The sequence below is a fragment of the Molossus molossus genome, unplaced genomic scaffold (genome assembly GCF_014108415.1).
Source record: "Molossus molossus isolate mMolMol1 unplaced genomic scaffold, mMolMol1.p scaffold_m16_p_14, whole genome shotgun sequence".
In the NCBI taxonomy this organism is placed as follows: domain Eukaryota; kingdom Metazoa; phylum Chordata; class Mammalia; order Chiroptera; family Molossidae; genus Molossus; species Molossus molossus.
The window spans coordinates 33,432,818-33,453,966 of record NW_023425349.1 but is presented as its reverse complement, the minus strand read 5'-3'; the positions used below and the strand labels follow the sequence as shown (position 1 = coordinate 33,453,966).

Sequence of the window (21,149 nt, the reverse complement as noted above, 5' to 3'; positions counted from 1 at the left end):
GCAGATAGAAACATCAATCGGCCCTCTACTGGGGATCGAGCCCACAACCCAGGCATGTGTCCTGACCAAGAATCAAACCAGGACCTCTCAGCCCATGGGATGACACTCAATCCATTGAGCCACACCAGCTGGGCCATTTTGTACTTCTTAATCCCTTCACTTTTTTCACCCATTTCCCCTACCCCCCTACCATGAGGCAACCAACAAAAAGTTTTTTGTATCTATGAGTCTGTTTGTTCTAGTTCATTTGGTTTGTAGATTCAATTGCTGATAGGTACGTATTTATGGCCATTTTATTGTTCATATTTATGACCTTTTCCAAGACCCTTCAACATTTCATATAATACTGGTCTGGTGGTGATGAACTCCTTTAGCTTCTTCTTATCGGGAAATTCTTTATATGTCCATCAATTCTAAATGATCTTTCTCCAGGATAGAACAATCTTGGTTGTAGGTCCCTGCTTTTCATCACTTTGAATATTTTGTGCCACTCCCTTCTGACCTGCAGAGTTTCTTTTGAGAAATCAGCTGACAGTCTTAAGGGAGCTCCCTTGTAGGTAACTAAATGCTTTTCTCTTTCTTTTAAGGTTCTCGGTCTTTAACCTTTCGCATTTTAATTATGAATGTGTCTTGTGGGCTTCTTTGGGTTCATCCATGTTGTTTGGGACTGGATGTGTATGTCTGTTCCCTTCAACCAAGTTAGGAATATTTTCAGTCATTTTTTCAAATAGGTTTTCAATTTCTTGCTCTCTCTTTTCCTTCAGTGGGCACCTCCATGATGCGAATGTGCTACACTTCAACTTGTCCCAGAAGCGCCATACACTATCCTTTTGTTTTTTTATTCTTTATTCTTTTTGCTGTTGTCACTGGGTGTTTTTTGCTTCCTTATATTCCAAATCGATGGTTTGCTTCTTGACTTCACCTACTCTTCTATTGATTCCCTATAAATTATTCTTTGAGCTAGTGCCTCCTTCATTTCTGACTGGTCCTTTTTTATGCTCTTGAGGCCCTCATTAAGTTCATTGAGCATCCTTATAACCAGTGTTTGAACTCTACATCTGTTAGACTGTTTTGTTTAGTTCTTTTCCTGGAGTTTTGTTGTTTTTCTCATTTGGGACATGTTTGTCTCCTCATTTTGGCTGCTTCCCTGTGTTTGTTTCTATATATTAGGTAGAGTTGTTATGTCTCCTAGGCTTGGTAGGGTGGCCATTTGTAGTAGGTATCCTATATGATCCAGTGGCACAGCCTCCCTGATCACCCAAGCTGTGCCCTTGAGGTACACCCCTCGTGTGGACTATACACCCTTTTGTTGTAATTGAATCTTGACTGCTGTTGGTGCATCAATAAAGGGATTTACCCAAGCTGATCAGCTGTAAGAACTGGCTGTGGCCACTGACCACCTTGGAAGATCAGCTGTGCAGAGACCCACCACACAGAGCAAAACTTACTTCAGGAGGGCTCTGGTACCCACTGAGTCCACTCCTGTGTCACTTGTGGAGGTGGTTAGGTGGTGGAGCTTCAATGGAGCTATACTGAAAGACACAGGCCAAGGTCAGCTACTGCCTGTATTCTACCTGGGGTAACCAGGCATAAGCTACAAAGCTATTTTCAGTTGGCTGCTTCTTGTGCTGAGCTTGAAGGTGCTCAGGCAAGGCCAAGCTGTGAACCAAAGCCTGCTGCTATGAGTGCCAAGCTTAGGGCTACTTATCAAGAGGTATAGAGCTCGCTGAGGCCAGCTGTCGCTTGTTTGAGAGATTATATGAAAATCCAAAGCAGGAGCTCAGACAGGCCACTCTTAAGGTAACGCCACTGGAAACAGCTTGGGTGGGCCTGAATGTTGAGTGGGGCAGGGCCTCAGGATATCACCAGGGTGGGGCAAACAGTGTAAGACAGATTGTTAGAGTCCCAGATATGGCACCCATCTGCCAATCCCGTGGGGGAAGGGCTCACCAAAGGAACAACAGCCTTCTGATATCATGTCTAAGGGAAAGCTGCTCTTCCAGCTCTCACCCCCATGCCAAAAAACTCAGTGCTTCACAGTATGTCTCTGGTGCATTTTCAAACTGTGTCCACTAAGCTGGAGCCCAGAGGGAGCAAGTCTAAGCAAGCTCACGTGCAGACCCTTTAAGAAATGCCTGGTACACCAGAAGCCTTAGCCTCTCTCAGCCTAAATTCTTGCTGGGTTTATAGCCAAAAGTTATGGAGTCTTCTCTTCCCAGTACTGGAACCCTAAGCTGGGGGGAGAGGGGGCTGCGGCTGGTGTGGGACTGTGACCCCTTGCTCCTCAGAGAGGACACTCACAGCTGAGGTATCGCCCCTGATTTTTATCCACCCCAGGTGGGTGTGGGACCAGCCCTTCTGAGCCTCTACCTTTCCTTCCAGTCTGGATGTGGCTCCTTCTTTATTTTTGTAATTGCAGGACTTCCATTCAGCTTGATTTCAGGTGTTTCTGAATGTTTAGTTTTTCTGTAGTTTAGTTATAATTTGACGTGGTTGTGGAAGGAGGCGAGTACTGTGTTTACCTACCACCACCATCTTGACCAGAAGTCCTCAAGAATAGTATTTTAGCCCCGGCCGGTTTGGCTCAGCGGTTAGAGTGTCAGGCCATGGACCAGAGAGTCCCGGGTTCAGTTTCCACTAAGGGTACATACCTCGGTTGCAGTTTGGCCCCAGCCCTGGCTGGTGCCCTGTGGGTGGCAACCACTCGATGTGTCTCTCTCACATCGATGTTTCTCTCTTTCTCTCTCTTCTTCCCTCTTTCCTTTCCCCTCTATCTGAAGATAAGTTCAGAAATGTCCTCAGGTGAGAATTAAATAAATAAATAAATAAATAATAGTATTTTAAAAAGTGAAATAATTTTCTTCTCTTTTGGTCAGTCTTATTCTCATCCTACCTATCTATTAATGTTAATAATACATCTTCCGCATCTTTCTCCATGAGAGTACAAACATACATAAGCACAATTACCCACAAATTATTGTCATGTATGTATGTTTTTGTTTTCTTAATAGAAATTGAGATTAGCCCAGCTGGTGTGGCTCAGTGGTTGAGCATCGACCAATGCACCAAGAGGTTGCTGATTCTATTCCCAGTCATGGCACATGCCCAGGTTGTGGGTCAAATTCCCAGTGGGGGGCATGCAAGAGGCAGCCAATTGATGTTCTCTCTCCTCGATGTTTCTACCTCTTTCTTTCCCTCTCCCTTCCTCTCTCTCTAATATCAATAAAGAAAAAAATGGGATCATATAGCCTATGTTATAAGAAAAAAAAAACAATAAAAACACCCTGGCCGATTTGGCTCAGCGGTTAGAGCATCAGCCCTCGGACCAGGGAGTCCTGGGTTCAGTTCCTGCTAAGGGCACGTACTTTGGTTGCAGTTTTTCCCCAGCCCCAGTTGGGGTCATGCAGTGGCAGCCACTCGACGTGTCTTTCTTACATCGACATTTCTCTCTCTCTCCCCCCCTCCCGCTCTATCTGAGGATAAATAGAAAAATGTCCTCGGGTAAGGATAAAAAACAAAACAAAACAGAAATGAGATTCTATTTCCCTACAACTTATATTTCAATTAATGTTACGGATATCTCTTTAAGTGAGTTAAATGCAATCATTCTTTTTGATACTAGACGGATATTTCAAGTAAACTCACTTAACATAGTCCTATCATTCCTATACTAATGGACATTCAAGCTGTTTCCACTCTTTTGCCAATACAACTGTAAAAAATACCAATGAATAATATCTATATATATTAGCAGCTTCATTTGTTTCACAGGTATTACTGGGTAAAAGGACAAATATATTTCCCTGACTAGTATGGCTCAGTTGGTTAGTGTTGTCTCACGCACCAAAAGATCGCCTGTTTGATGCCCAGGTTGTGGGCTGGATGCCCAATACAGGAGGCAGCTTATCGATGCTCTCCCTTCTTTTCTCTCTAAAATCAATTAAAACATATTTTTAAAAAGAATAAATAAATGTATTTTAAACTTTTGCAAAAGGCTGGAGGGAGTACGTTACAATTCCAACAGTAATAATAGGGCTCATTTCCCAGCACCTCCACTCAATATAGATATAGTTGGGTTACAAGCGTGCTTATCTACCCAAAGAATGAAAAAAATAGTGTCAACATGCTTGCTTTATATTTGCATTTCTCTAATTAGAGAGGCTGAACATGTTAAAAAAATGTTTATTAATCATTTAGATTTCTTTTCCTGTAAGTAATCTATTACCTTTGCTCACTGGCATTTTCTATTATATTGTCTGTACATTCAATTATAGTTTTGTTGTTTAATTAGAAATAAGCACCGCTGTGGCCGGTTTGATTCCAGTCAAGGGCACATACCTCAGTTTTGGTTTGTCCCCAGCCCTTGGTCGGGTCATGTGGGAGGCAACCAGTTGATGTCTCTCTCTCTCTCCCCCTCCCTCCCTCCTTTCCACTCTATCTGATGATAAATGGAAAAATATCCTAGAGTGAGGATTAAAAAAAAAAAGCACCTATTAGGCGGTTGGGCACACAATGCAGTGTGTAGATGTTTTATTGAGTTGTACACATGAAACCTGTATGGTTTTGCAAACCAATGTCACCCCAATAAACTCAATAAAAAATAAAATTTAATTAAAAGAAAAAGAAATAAGCACCAATTGCTTGTCATATATATATATATATCCCAATCTATGGTTTATCTGTTGCTAAATGCTGTAATGAAATTTGTCTTTCATGATCTTCTATTTATTGAATGTGGTTTAAGTGTAGCTTTTGTAGTTTCCTTTATGAAATTATACAAGGTGGTGCAAAAGTAGGTTTACATCTATGAGTACACAAAACAGTTTTTTTTTTTGTTTGTTTGTTTTTGTCCAGCTGGAGTGGGAGGGAGAGAGAGAGAGAAACATCCATGTGAAAGGGACACATAGAGTGGCTGCCTCCTGCACGACCCAACCAGGGCCAGGGACAAACTGCAAGTGAGGCACATGACCTTAGTGGAAATCAAACCAGGGTCTGTCTGGACCACAGGCCGATGCTCTAACTGCTGAGCCAAACTGGCTAAGGCAAAAATAGTTTATTCTTGTATTATTATTTATTAATTATTGTATTATTTCCCACATGAACTGTAAACCTACTTTCACCCCACCCTGTACATGTATGCTCCTAAACTTTTCAATACTTTTATTTTTTATATTTAATTTATACCCCAACTAAAATCTATGATTGTTTATAGTGTGAAGTAGAGCTCTAATTTTTCTTGCAATTATACTTGTTCCATTTATTAAACCATCCTTTCCCCTCTAAACTGAATACCATCATTTTTCTATTCAATAACGTCCCACATACACCTGTAACAATTTCATGCCAAATTTGTGCTGTTTCAATGACTATATAGAATCTTACTAGAAAGGTTAATATCTAGTAAGACAAACTCTTCATTACCATACTTTCTTTTTATTTTTTTGGTCGTCTTCACACATTTATTCTTATGTAAATAATTTTACTCAGTTGCAAAACCCACTGATATCCTGATTTGTATTCATTTAACTGTGTTCAAGGTTATGTTACTTTACCAAGGACACAATTTGTACTAAGGCTTTGTTCACTGAAACATTTTATTACCACATGTTCAATACTATGGTACTATCCCCTTCAAGAAATTAGTTTCCTTCATAAAGATATTATGCTAGTATTAAATTTTATCCTTCAAGAAATTAGTTTTCTTCATTATTATATTATTATTAAAGTTATTCCTCAAAGTTCTCTTGTAAGTTTGTGGGTTTGCTATATTATCGATAGATTATTTTTCTCTATTTTCATTTCATTTATGACCTTTTAGTAGAAATGATGGAGATATATATGTGTGTGTGTATATATATGTGTGTGCATATATATATATATATATATATATATATATATATATATATTGCACTGGGATATGTAAAACCCATAAAATATACTTGGAAACTTTCATTTACTATGATATGGAATACTTTAAATTGGAACTTAATAAATTACTGGTTCTTTAGAGATTAGACAATTCAGATGGTATTTCTAAAGACAGGTGTTTTATTTCTTTAATTTCTGCCATGGCTATTGGTCTGTTAAGGTTTTCTACATCTTGGGTTGTTCTGATATTTACATATGTAACTGTTTCACTTCTCAATACATACACCCAACATATAATTTATCTTAAATGAGATCTCACCTCTTCTGAAATATAGCCTTTTCTTTGATTCCATTTTTAACTACCTTCCTATTCCCTTCACTTTAGCACACACACCCCAAGTGCAGTATATATATCTTCGTATTTTCCTTTGTGTTCATAGTTTGACATATACACGTTATTTAATCATCATGCTTTACAAAACAAGACATAACATTGTCCTCAAATTTGCTTCTATTGCTCAATATCTTGCAGATATTGCTCATGTTCCTGGCATAAATATAATTAATTCCTTGTAATATTACATTCTAAGGTATGAGAAAATTATTCTACTTTTCTACTAATGATAAGCAATCAGTTTGTTCCTATTTTCTGTTTCTATGAATATGCCTATTCTAGACATTTCATATAAATGGAATCTACAATCTGTGGCCTTCCATGACTTGCTGCTTTTACTTAGCATGTTTTCAACATTAACCCATGGTATAGCATGAGTCAGTACTTTATTATTTTTTGGAGTAATAGTCATTGTATGGATATAACATATTATATCTACACATTAGTTGATCAACATTTAATTAGCATTTAGGTACCATGTCAACATCTTTCAAAGTAGAATCTGTGTTTTCTTTTATAATTATATAATGAGGGTGAGAAAGATATAATTATTTCAATTTTTTTATTATTATTTTTTATCCTCACTCGAAGACATTTTTCCATTGTTTTGTTCAGATAGAGTGGGAGGGAGAGAGAGAGAAGAGAGAGAGAGAGAGAGAGAGAGAGAGAAACATCAACATGAAAGGGACATATCGAGTGGCTGCCACCCGCACGACCAACCAGGGCTGGGGACAAACTGCAACCGAGGTACGCGCCCTTAGCGGGAACCGAACCCGGGTCTCTCTGGACAACAGACTGATGCTCTAAATACTGAGCCAAACCGGCCAGGGCTCTTTCAGTTTTTTATATCCATTAATTATCTTATTGCATTTGGTAGAACTTCTAATGTAACATTAAATAAAAATGGACACAGTAAAGTAAGCTTCTCCGTAGTTGCTGATTTGTCTCTTAGCAATTAGGATACTTTGTTAGTTTTACTTATTATATTTAAGTAATTTCCTTCTTATTCTAATTTATTCCAGTTTTTATTAAATTTTAACTGACTAGAATTTAATTTTATTAAATTCTAACATCTTTTTATTTATTTTTCTTTATTGATATTAGAAAGAGAAAGGGGGGGGGGGAGAGAGAGAGATAGAAACATCGATGAGAGAGAACATTGATTGCCTGCCTCCTGCGTGCCCCACAATGGGGATCTGGTCCACATCCTGGGAATGTGCCCCAACCAGGAATCAAACCGGTGACCTCTTAGTGCATGGGTTGACGTTCAACCACTGAGCCACACTGGCCAGGCTCCAACATCTTTTGATAAAATCATGTATGATTTTCCTTCTATTATTTTTTGACACAATATACTTTCATATTAAACTATCCTCTCTTACTTGGGAATAAATCTTATTTGGTCATAGGCTGTTATTCTTTTGATACATTGCCAGACTGTTTTTTCGAAACATCTGTTAAGAAATTCTTCCTATGTATTCCAGACTTTTTTTTTTTTTTTATCCGTACCAGAGGACATTTTTCCATTTTTTGTACAGATAGAGTGGGAGGGGGAGAGAGAGGAAGAGAAAGAGAGGGAAACATCGACGTGAAAGGGACACATCGAGTGGCTGCCACCCGCATGACCAACCAAGGTCGGGGACAAACTGCAACCAAGGTACGTGCCTTTAGCGGGAACCGAACCCGGGTCTCTCTAGACCGCAGGCCAACGCTCTAACTGCTGAGCCAAACCGGCTAGGGCTTTTTTTCTAGTTTTTTGGGGGAGATTACCATCTTTATTTGCTTTTAGTATTAAAATTACGCTTGCTTCATGAAATCAACAAAAATTATCTTAAGAGCCCGGCTGGTGTGGCTCAGTGGTTGAGCATCGACCCATGCACCAAGAGGTCACCAGTTCGATTCTCAGTCAGGGCACATGCCCAGGTTGTGGGCCTGATCCCCAGTGAGGGACATGCAGGAGGTGGCCAATCAATATTCTCTCTCATCAATGTTTCTATCTCTCTCTCCCTCTCCCTTCCTCTCTCTCTAAAAATCAATAAAGAAAAAAAAAATTATCTTAAGAGAAAAAAAAAAAAAGCCTGGAATCATTTGACTGTTAATAAATGAGTACTCCTTGAAGGGTAAAAAAAAACAGCTGTGAAGCCATCTGGTCATTGTGCCTTTTTAATGGTAATTTCTAATTAGCTTTCACATTTCTGTGGTAATTCCAATTTCCCTATTATTCTTGGATAAATTTTTGTTCCCCCAGTGTTACATACATAATTTCATTATCATAGTTAATAATGAATATAATTGAGCACCCATCACTTGTATTAGTTGAACTGCTCAAAATAGATTGGACTCCTTTTTTTTTTATCCTCACCCGAGGACATTTTTCTATTTATCTTCAGGTAGAGAGAGAGGGAGAGAGAGAAACATCGATGTGAGAGGGACACATCGACTAGTTACCTCCCACACGACCCCGACCAGGGCTGGGGACAAACCACAACCTAGGTACGTTTCCTTGGCTGGAATTGAACCCAGGACTCATTGGTCTGTGGGCTGATGTTCCACCACTGAGTCAAACTAGCCAGCGCTGGACTATTTTTAACAGAAGTTCAGGAAGAGGTTTTTTTTTCTTTATTGATTTTAGAGAGAAAGAGGAAGGGAGAGGGAAAGACAGAAACACTGATGAGAGAGCATCGATTGGCTGCCTCCTGCATGCCCACCACTGGGCATTTGGCCCAGAAGCTGGGCATATACCCTGACTGGGAATCAAACCAGCGACCTCTTGGTGCGTGGGTCGACTCTCAACCACTGAGCCACATTGGCGGGGCTAGACTGACTCTTAATTCTCACAACATCTCTAATGAAACAGGAGCTATTTTCATTTTACAACTGAAGAAAATTATCTGAATGTTTCCCATGTGTGGATATATGTCTTTTAGTCATTCCTAGTCTTCTTTACATTTGTCCTTTTCTTCTTAACCAAGCTCACAAGAGGTGTGCCACTCTTATCAATTTTTAAAACACTTTGATTCTAAATTTTTAAAGTTCAACTTTCTTCTAAGAAAGCTGTGTAGAATTTACATTTCATTCCTTATGAAAAATGATGAGCTTGTCTAAAACTGCTTCATATTAGGTAAAATTGTTTCCTTTTAAGTAAAATTAAAAGAAATTTCAAAATATAAACAACCTCGCCTGGCTGGTGTGGCTCAGTGGATTGAGTATCGTCCCATGGACTGAGAGATCCCAGTTGAATTCCTGGTCAGGGCACATGCCTGGGTTGCAGGCTCAACCCCCATTAGGGGGCGTGCAGGAGGCAGCCGATTGATGTTTCTCTCTCACATAGATGTTTTCTCTCTCTCCCTTCCCCTCTCTCTAAAAAAATCAGTAAGAACACTTTAAAAAAACACACACACACAAAATACAAACAACTTCAATAAACTGCCACCAACTTTTAGCATCTGTACTTCTTGGACATTCTGTTACTATACCTGATCATGTATGTCAACCATTACTGCATTCTGCTGGGGTGGATGAGCAGCAGGGTGTAACAGACGAGGGGATACATTCGGAGGGTGGAAGGCTCGAGGTTCTTCTATTGCTTGCTGCTGTGCATAAGGGAGATGGTGATAATTTTCATCTTGACTAATGGAATTATGTCGAGACAGACGATCCCTTCTTCCTCTCTGGCGTCTGACAGGAGGACTAACACAGCAAAGATCAAAAAAGGTCATTATAATGTTTACTGTAGTGAAGTATCAGGATTCTGCATTGTCTCTCTTTACAATCCATTAGTAGTTTATGCCAAGGTAAGCATGAGTATTAAATAATTGCTGTAGTACTCATTCAGCTATAAAAACTTACAAATTTAAATAAAGTATGTTTTTAAATTAAAATATAGTTAATGTACAATATTATCTTATTTCAGTTATTCAAAACTTTAATACCAAAAGAAGTGATTACCATGAGTCTAGTAATCATCTGACAATATACAAAGCTATCACAATACTCTTGACTATATATCCTATTGCTGTACATTAGATCCCTGTGATTTACTGATTTTAAAACTGGAAATTTGTATCTCTTATTCTCCCTTCACCCTTTTTGCCCTCCATTCTACACCTTTCCCCTCTGGCAACTATCAGCTTGTTACATTGTATTACATATGTTACTATATATATATATATATATATATTTTTAAAAACTGAATATTCAGCTCTAAAAGTCTTTAGAAACTAATAGGCAACCAGTGTCATTTCTTTCTTTTTCTTTTGGTTTAACTGTATGAAATTGCTCTTTTTATAGACAAAAAATAGTAAAATATCAATAATTTCATATGGTTTAAGCTATTATTTGTCTCCCTTTATTTTATAAACATTATATAACAAAACGTAACCAAATATACCTTGTCAATATTCATTCCACATATACTTAATGGGAACTTTTACATTTGTCTGTCTGGCTACAATATACAGACAGACTGGTTCTTACATGTCCCAAATGACAATTTTTAAAAATGAGTAGAAAATATATGAAATAACCAAAGAACATTTGTTGACAACTACAAATATAACAGTAACTGAGTAAATGCTGAGAATGAAAATAATTGAGAGATAATGTGAGCATAAAAATTCCATTAACATATAGGAATTTTTAGTTAGAATCTGGTTATTGAAGGAATCTACTTTTATTCTCCATGCACTAGTCATTTATGTAGTTTAACACAAATTTAACAAGTTTTTTTTTTTCTTGTTATGTGCCGCTAGAGGGAACTGAACCTGGGACAATCTGGTCCACAGGCTGACGCTCAACCGCTGAGCCAAACTGGCCAGGGCCAAATTTAACAAGTACTTTGAGTAGACTTCCATTCTCTTAATTCCACAATTTATCTCCACTGCTTTTTACAATGGCTCAGCACCAATGCAATTTGAAAAAAGCAGCAGGCCTCATTAAAATGTACTTCACACTGGTAAAAGAGGCTAAACAACCTCCTCCTAGACACAGTTGCACACAGCCACCTCAGCAATCTTTACTGAGGTCAGATTACCTTTCTCTCAATTGTCCCACTTTGCACCTCTAAATCTGTTTCTTCTCACTCCCAAATGCTCAATCTTAAAGAGAACAAGGAACACTCCTTTGTGACATTAACTCTTCAACAGTGCTCTTGATACCATTCCCCAGGTTCTTGCTCCTTTAATTGCTTCTTGCACCTTATTTTTAGCATCTTTCTCTCTTTTTTTTTTTTTTGCATTTTTCCTTCAAAACCTACATACTGTACTTCATTGAATTTAAGAGCTATCCACTTTAAACTCATTTTTTAAATGTTTTATCCTGAGACAATTTTAGTAGTTTCTGCAAAACCTCTAGTTTTCCTTCATACTAATTTCTTCTATTAGCATAGGAAAATTATTAAAATAAAGAAAGAAACCTTGGTTTCACACTACCAATTAAAAAACAGGATGTGCCCTGGCCGCTTTGGCTCAGCAGTCCAGAGAGACCAGGGTTTGGTTCCCGCTAAGGGCATGTACCTCGGTTGCAGTTGGTCCCTGGCCCCAGTTGGAGTTGTGTGGGTGGCAGCCAGTCGATGTTTCTCTCTCTCTCTCTTCCCCCCTCCCTCCCTTCTGTTCTGTCTGAAGATAAATGCAAAAAATGTCCTCGGGTGAGGATAAATAAATAAGATTAAAAAATAATAATAAAAAACAGGATGTATTGAGATTTCACCAGTTTTTCCACCAATGGCCCTCTCACTGTTTTGAAATCCAATACAGGATCTCATTATTCCATACAGTTGTTATGTCTCCTTAATTTCTCCAGTTTGTGACATTTTCTCAGTCCTTCCTTGTTTTTCATGACCTTGGAACCCCTGAAAACACACATAGCCTTACTCAACAGAATCCCCCTCAACCTGGGTTTGCCTGATGTTTTCTCATGACCTGCCTGAGGTTATGAAATACTGGACAGGATACATAGGTGACATGTCCTTTCACTGCATCGCTGACCACTTGACTAACCTGGTTTCTGCCAACACCCCCTACTACAAAATCATTCTTCCCTTTGTAAATATTACTCTGCTTCTACTGAAAGTTTGCCAATTTAGTATGCATGCATGAATGAGCAGCAATCATTATGATATTCTAATAGTGATTTTCTTCTATTCCCTTTTTCTACATGTATTAATTGGAATTCTATAGGAAGAGCTGTCACTTCTTTCCCATTGATTTTATTCATTTATAATCAGTATGTGCTCATGGATATTTATTTTATTCTCTTGGTTATAATATACACTATTGTTTTATTTTGTAGTTCAAATTATTTCAACTTTGTCCAATAAGAGCACTTTCAGTTTGGCTCCTGTGCCCTTTCATTATGTCCTTATCCTTTTGAGCACTTCTTTAATATCTGGTACCACAATATGCTGTGATTTACCTTATATTTTCCCTATACCAGTTCTGGAATTAACCAGTTCTCCAAAGAGCCTTGGAACCTTTAATTGCAGAGTGAATGATATTTTAAAGCTAGTTTATCTCACTGCTGCACGAGAGTCACTATTTCTAGTCTCTTTAAGAAAACAGAACAGGAAATTTTATCTATGCATACTAACTCATATATTTGCACATAACAGATCTTTACATTAGAGTGGGAGGAGAGAGAAACACTGATGTGTTGTCTCTCCCACACACCCCAACCAAGGACCAAACCTGCAACCCAGGTATGTCCCCTGACTGGGAATTGGACCCACAATTTCTGATCTACAGGACAATGCTATAACCAATTGAGCTACCCGGCCAGGGCTACCCTTACATTTTTAAACATACACTTCCTTCCAATTTCTAAAAACATTTAGATTTACTCAGCATTAGTAGGGGGAAAAATAAAAATTCAGTTTTACTTTGCTCTGCTGCATCTCATGTTCAGATCTTTTCAGTTTCTTTTTTAAACAATAATCTTGAATTCTACTTCTTGCATTTATTCTTCTTTCTAGACAGAGTAAAATATTTAATAATTCTTTCACCTGGCCAGTGTGGCTCAGTGGTTGAGTGTCAATCCATGCAGTAAGATGTCACTGGTTGGATTCCCTGTCAGGGCACATGCTCAGGTTGCAGGCTCAATCCCCAGTAGGGAGCATGCAGAAGGGGGCCAATCGATTGAAGTTCTCTCTTATATGTTTCTATCCCTCTCTCCCTCTCCCTTTCTATCTAAAATCAATAAAGAAAAAAATATTTTAAAAAAACTTTCAGGGGGGATCTTACTGGTCAACTTTCTTTGACTCTGTTTGAAATGCTTTTATATTTTGGCTTTATATACTTAAATGATTAATCAGCTGGTAGAACTAAAGATTTCTGTCTTGGGATGTTTGTAAATTTTTATTCTTGGTGTATGTTCTGAAATTTCCCCAAGGTCTTGCTCAACATGCAGTCTTCCTTCAATTCTGAAAGATGATTTTGTATTCTTTTAAAAAAATTCTTCTCTTATTGTCTCCATCTGAAAATACTAGACATATTTAGAAATGATGGTTTTGTGTCTATATATAAAAACTTTCTTTCATTTTTATTTTTTAATCCTCACCCAAGGATATGTTTTTGTGATTTTAGAGAGAGGAAGGGAGAGGGAAAGAGAGAAGGGGGAGGAGAGGAGAGAGAGAGAGAGACAGACACCCATCGGGGTACCTCCCATTCTCGTTTCGTCCAGGGATCAACCCACAACCCAGCTATGTGCCCTGACCTGGAATTGAACTTGCGGCCCTTCAGTGCATGGGACGACACTTCAACTAGGTTAAGTGCTACCCCCTAATTTCCGCCAAGATCCCTCCTTTGTGTTACCATGAAGGTAGAGTATGATGCTTCTCTTCAATTTGAGAACCCATAACTAGCTGTTACTACCATGTGGCAACAGACACTCTAACTCTCCCTTTCTAGTCCAGAGCATTTCTTATGATTTAGCAATTACACTCCTCGGCTTATATTCTAATAAAATATTTGCACATGTACACCAGGAGATGCATGCATAAAGGTTCCTAAATAGCACTGTTTGTAATAGTAAAAAACTGGACATAATCATTACCCAACAATAGATGGGTACATAAATTATGGTACATTAATATAACAAAAGATTATATCACAGTAACAATAAATGAACTACTGCTACTCACATTAAAAAACAGAATGTTTAGTAAACAAAGTAAAAAAAATATTTAAATGAAAATAAAACAGGCAAAACCCAAAATTATTATTATTTTAGAATACATTCATAGGTACTAAAAAGTATAACAAGGGAAGGACGACAAATCACAGGAAAGGGCTTATTCTTCAGAAAGAAAGAGGGGGTGCTTTTTGAAGTATTAACAATATTTTATTCTGACCTAGCTGTTGGGTATAATTGTGTGTGATCCTTTTAAGTGTACATTTGTTGTAAATATTCTTCTGAATGTGTGACACATTTCACCATAAAATAGGATAGATTACAGTAGGTGTTCAAGCTGTAATCTTGAAATAACCATATTTCTCTACACTCATATTAACAGCTATAAAATATTTTACCTGGTTGACGTAATTTTTTTTACTTAAACATTCTCATATAATTGAGAAATAAGGCACCAGGTAATGTAAAAGTCTTAGTGTTTCAATAGAATATAGCTCAGAAACAGGTTTATTCTGTTTCACTTGGAATAAAAAATGGTGGTTTTAAGACCCCTTCAGTATTGTTTCCAGGGTTGCCATAACAAAATACCACAGACTGGGAGGTATAAACAATAGACACTTATTTTCTCACAGTTCTGAAGACCAAAAGTCCATGATCAATGTGCCAGTATGGTTGGTTTCTGGCAAGAGTTATCTTCCTGGCTTGTAAGTTGGCTACCTTCTCGCTGTGTCCTCACATGCTAGAGAAAGTGAGCTCTCTGTTACTTCTTAGAAGAACACTAACCCTTGCCTTGGCTGGTGTGGCTCAGTGGTTAGATGGTCGGCCCATGCACCGAAGGGCCCTGGGTTCGATTTCCTGGGTTGCATGTTCCATCTCCAGACACATGCAGGAAGCAACAAATCAATGTGTCTCTCTCATATCAATGTTTCTTTCTCTGAATACAGCCACACTGGAGGTAAGGGCCTCAATATATGGATTTTGAGGAGACACAAACATTCCACCCATAAAATCTTAACTCCAAGATTAACAATATTTCTTCAGTTATCAACAACCTGTACATGCAAACAGCTGTCTCACCCCAAAGATACACTATTTCCCTGGAGGAAGAAATGTTTGACCTCAGACAACAACCCTCTAAACAAGCTCAGGAAGAAATGTATTCCCCTGGAAAGGAAAGGCAAAGGCCAACTCCCATGAAAGAATACTGAGAATTGAACTAAACTTCAATCATTCTTCATAATAGAGTTCACACTTTTAAAAGAAAGCTAATTATGCTCCCAATTGTCTTAGAAGATACATAAGAAATAGGAATAGAGTGGAGAAAAGGTAGTTTATTTCTTGGATCTCCTTAGTTCCTTACTGTTGTGAACAATAAAATGCATTTTCCCATATTCAGATTGCAGACTGGTCTGCGAAAAGTCTTAAACCATAAGGTAGTTGAATTCATACATAATGGTATAGATTAATTTTAGGTAAATCACTTTAGCCTCTATTAATTTCTTTATCTGTCAATCACAAGCTAAATGAACTCTCATGATCTAATGTAGGAATCTAAACTTGTAAAGTCATTTTTCATGTTTGAGTGAATAAGTACATATGTGTTTATATGATTATAAAATGTCTACATCTACCAATGGAAAAAATTTAAGAAATAAATTGTAATCAACTAACCTTCTTCTGTTGCGTGCAGGTGTGTTGCATCGTTCCCCTGAGAAATGATGTTGACTTGGTCGAACTGAAGGGGGCTGCCTATTTGATGTCATCTCCCATGGTCGCATTGGTGGTGATGGAGCTGGTGATGCTGATGTATAATCAAAGACTGAATGAGAGAGGCGCTGTCTCTTGGGACTCGGACTATCTTCACTCTGCCAATACAACAAAAATCAATCAATTGAATAAGACCTTTTAAGGATTTTAAATTACTGTTTATGTATAGATATTTAAATATATTTATCCAAAAGTGCAAAGGAGAGAAAAAAATACACTATTAACCCAAATTAAATACCTTCAAAGAAAAAAAACGCAGGGGAGGGGGCAAGGAGAAAGGAAGATGAACAGTAAATAATATCAAAAAGTAAACTCTGTTTCTTAAAAATCATCATAGCCCTAGCGTGTGTGGCTCAGTGGATAGAGTATCAGCTTGCTCACTTAAGGGTCTCAGGTTCGACTACCAGTCAAGGACACGTACAGTCATCCTTCATTTATCGTGGTTAATCCGTTCCAGACTCTAGCGGTTGCACCTGGCATTGAAGGAGTCCTGATGTGCTTGAATACACAGGCCTACAGTCCATACGTACAGTAATTTAAATTGTAATACAGGGGTGTATAATTGACTCAGACAACCGAGCGCACCTATATGATTTTCACTGTCTCGATCAACTTTTTTTTTTTTTTTTTCCCATTCTTTATTCAGACAGAGCGGGAGGGAGAGAGAGGAAGAGAGAGAGAGAGAGGGAGAGAAACATCGACGTGAAAGGGACACATCGAGTGGCTGCCACCCGCAGGACCAACCAGGGCCGGGGACAAACTGCAACCGAGGTACATGCCCTTAGCAGGATCCGAACCTGGGTCTCTCTGGACCACAGGCTGGCGCTCTAACTGCTGAGCCAAACTGGCCAGGGCTCGTTCAACTTTTTAATGAATATATTTGAAAAAATTGCAACAGAGTGAAGCTGCAAAGTGGCAAAGGATGACTGTACCCGAGTTGCAGGTTCAATCCCAGGCTCTGGTCCGGGCACGTGTAAGAGGCAACCAATCAATGTCTCTCTCTTTCGCTCTCTCCCCCTCCCTCCCTCTCTTCCACTCTCTCTAAAAATCAATGGAAAAAATATCCTCAGGTGATGATTAACAACAAATCATCATAAAATTCATCAGGTAACAACATACAAGGTACACAATAATAGGGCAATAAGCAATTGTATGGTATTTGACCATTTCTTTAAAATTCCCATTCAACTGAGAAATTCCACTATGCTCTCCCTTCCATTAACAGTTACTCTTTTAGGAATCAATTCTTAGCTCAGAGATCAATTTGGAAGCAGGGTATAATTTAAGTGGGCCCTTGATTTGATTCTAAACCACATTCTTCAGCATCCTTATTTTTGTTGTTTAACGCCATTACATTTATTTTCTTTAATAAAAATTACCTGGATAAAATAAGATTTATATAAAACAGATAAAAAGAAATAGTCTACTAACTGATCTACATTAGTGATTTTAAACCGGTGGGCTGCAATAATTTTTTACTTTTATTTTTGAAATCCTCACCCAAGGATCCTTTTCCATTTATCATTAGACAGAGTAGGAGGAAAGGGGGTGGGGAAGAGAGAGAGAGAAGGAGTAAAGAGGGAGAGAGGGAGAGAGAGAGAAACATTGACGTGAGACACATCATCTGGCTGTCTCCCGCATGACCCTGACCAGGGCCAGGGACCCAACCACAACCGAGGTACATGCCCTTGACTGGAATCGAACCCACAGCTCTTTGGTCTGCAGGTGGATGCTCTAACCGCTGAGCCAAACCAGCCAGGGCTACAATAGTTTTTAAAACATGTTATACCTGACTATTTAGTCAGGGGCACTGACCTTTTTTTCTTTAGATTGTCAAAAAAAAAAAAAGAAAAAAGACAGCCAACACAATAATAGCTATCCGGTGTGACTGAATCAAAATTAAAGATTTTTTTTGTTAGATCAGTAAAAAAAAATATTTTGGGGGGTACCACAGAATTTCAGTAATTACTTTCTGTGTGTCATGAGATAAAAAAGGTTAAAAATCGATGATCTAGATGATCACTTCTTAACTAGAATGTCACAGCATTTGGGGAAAGACTTGGAGTTTCAGGTAGATCATGGGAATGGATAATTCAAAACTTACATATGTTACATGCTGGCACATAGTCTCAAGTTTTCAAGCGTAACAGCACTGCTTATTAGCTATAAAATTGGTATGAATCACTTAATTGAATTAAATTAACTCTCCAGGAGTCCCCATACAACTCAATTTCCGAACTGAACCTTACCAAAACTGTCGAAATTACAAATTAAATCAGAGTCTGATGAGGGCTTTGTGTTTCCGAAGAGAATCTCTACTATCTCCAATCTACTCCTGGCAAGTTCCAATTATTTGTGTAGTATGGCATTTTTGATTATAAAATAATTGGTACCTGCTGATGGCACAAAAATCATGTTAAAATATTAGCTGAAGAGTATATGTTCCTACATATTATAACGTTAGATTTTGAGAGGTAACAAAGACACAGAATAATTGATTAAACTGATAGAAAAGAAGCAAACTGCTAAATGGTTATTTTTGATCATTCCAAATTATTTTAACAGAGATGTTCCAAAAACGACATAATTTTCCTTCTATATTTATGAATATTTTTTCAAATGTGTCATTATAACTAAACCAAAATAGTTGTCAGAACCATATACTCGTTTTTAATGTTTTTATTGATTTTAGAGAGAGAAAGATAGAAACATTTGATATAAGAGAGATACATCAAATGGCTGCCTCCTGCACACCCCCTACTGGGGATCTCAAGCCCACAACCCCGGCATGTACTGACTGGGAATCGAACCAGGACCTCTCAGTCCACGGGACAACACTCAATCCACTGAGGCAAACTGATGGGGCAACTCTTTTGTAACTCTTCACCACACTAACCTTTTCTCCCTAGATATAATAGTGCTATTAAAGTATACTTATTTTTACCCCTTGATTTTATTAAGAAAAATCCTTTATGTTCTGATAATCCTAAAACTTAAAAAAAAAAAAAATCACCAATGAAATTTAGATACTTTGATTAAAACAAAACATAACGGCAGAATGAGCAACATTTAGCAAACTCATACATGAACTACACATAGCACTAGAAATAAGTGATCTCCAGTTATTAAAACAAATTTACTAACACTGACTTTTTTTTTTTTTTTTTTATCCTCACCCGAGGATATTTTTCCATTTTTTGTACAGGTAGAGTGGGAGGGAGAGAGAGGAAGGGAGAGAGAGTGAGAAACATCGACGTGAAGGGACACATCGAGTGGCTGCCACCCGCACGACCAACCAGGGCCGGGGACAAACTGCAACCGAAGTACGTGCCCTTAGCGGGAACCGAACCCGGGTCTCTCCGGACCGCAGGCCGACACTCTAACCGCTGAGCCAAACTGGCCAGGGCAACACTGACTTTTTAAAAAGTACCAAACACTAGTAACCAATCATAATCATTAGCTTTCATATGCATATACTATACTGCAAAGTTTAATACAAGCGAAAATATGGAACTCTGGATACTAAAATTTCACTGCCTAAAATGTAGGATAAAATGCTACAAATCCAAAAAAATTACCTTTTCAGGTTATAGATATTTAGGCTATAATCTTTATATATTTTCAGTGATGTTGAAATTGTGGGTTAACACTGTTATTTTACAACAAATGAACTGCTTTTAAGAGCAGAGACAAGGAAAGGTGACCTAAAAAGTTCTCCATTTCTCCTCTTTGTACTGTTATAGGTTCACACTACTGAATAAGAGGAGACATTAGGTGAAGAGAAGTGATGTCTTCATCAGTAGTATAGTAATTAATTTACACAAAGCAATAGAAAACCACATTGGATACGTAAAATACAGGGAAGTATTAAAAAGTTAGTTTTACTATATGCAACATGGTTTCATCACATTCCTCTTCAATTTTAGCACCCTGAGGGAACTCCAAAAAATCCTCAGTTTCCAAAGGGAAGAGGGAGTAACCTAAAGAAACAATAATTAGATTAGCATTAGACTTCCCATAAAAAAAAAAAGCTACAAGTGCTCTGAGGGAAAATAATATTGAACCTAGAGGTTTATGCTCTAGCTAAACTATTAATCTAGTGTGAGGGCAAAAGAAAGACCTTGCCAGATTCAAAGTTACTTCTCACACCCTGGACAGTGTGGCTCAGTTGGTTTAGCGCATTGTTCTGAGCACCAAAGGTGTCAAGTTCAATTCCCAGTCAGGGCACATAGCCAGGTTTCCGGTTCAATCCTAGTCAGGGTGTACATAGAAGGCAACTGATCAATGCAAAACATATCCTCAAGTGAGGATGAAAAAAGAAAAAGTTGCTTCTCACATATCTGTTCAGAGGAATTTAATTTTGTGTGTGTAAACAAGCTATTTCTCTCTTTCACAAGTACAGGATCCAATAAACAGTAGAAGTGAAAAGAAATCCCAGGTTAATGGCCAGTCTGAAAAGTAATCATTTCAAATTAGAACAAGAAGTCAGAGGACTTAGAAAAATACCCTAAATAATGTGGATTCAAAAACAGTGTGATTGAGAAGTTGGAAGTTCTTAATAAAAGGTAAGCACATGGCTCTCTTAACACATTTTTTACCGCTCACGAGTTAACTCGTGTTTTCCTGCCCAAACGTTGTGGACTGCGCACAAGTTAACTTGGGTTTGCACTTGCATTAGCTATTTCAGTTTTTGAAACTCAGGGTAATATAGGATTATTGTATTTGTGACTCTTCACCCTGAGGGTCGAAGTTCAAAAACAGCACACTGTTCTATATTCTTGAAGTAGCTAGGGAATGGATATCTGCTAGTTCAAATGAGTGCAGCTCAGAACCTAACGTGCAGTTTGCCCAAGAACGTGTGGTTCCTGGCGTATGTCTTAAGAGATTTCTATGCGGTACGCAATGTGTTAAGAAAAATAAAAGGCAATCAGAGAGTCTAGGAAAAACAAATCAATATCATTATGTCACCTAAAGCATTCTTTGAGATTACATCTCC

The 21,149-nt window shown here is 38.1% G+C and overlaps 1 protein-coding gene across 12 annotated transcripts in view; it reads right to left on the bottom strand.

Annotated features, from left to right (window-relative positions):
- RNF38 (ring finger protein 38) overlaps positions 1–21,149 on the bottom strand; it is a 75,453-nt gene that overhangs the window by 20,250 nt on the left and 34,054 nt on the right. For 8 of the 12 annotated variants that reach the window (XM_036261957.1, XM_036261952.1, XM_036261953.1 and 5 more), the window contains 2 exons: positions 16,058–16,251; positions 9,739–9,952 (listed from right to left, as the gene is read on the bottom strand). In XM_036261957.1, coding sequence (XP_036117850.1) covers positions 9,739–9,952; positions 16,058–16,164 — 321 coding nt within the window. In that variant the 5' untranslated portion in view covers positions 16,165–16,251. Of the gene's footprint in view, positions 1–9,738; positions 9,953–16,057; positions 16,252–18,402; positions 18,525–20,038; positions 20,062–21,149 lie in introns of those variants that run through there. The other 4 variants (XM_036261950.1, XM_036261956.1, XM_036261958.1 and 1 more) reach the window with 4 other exon arrangements.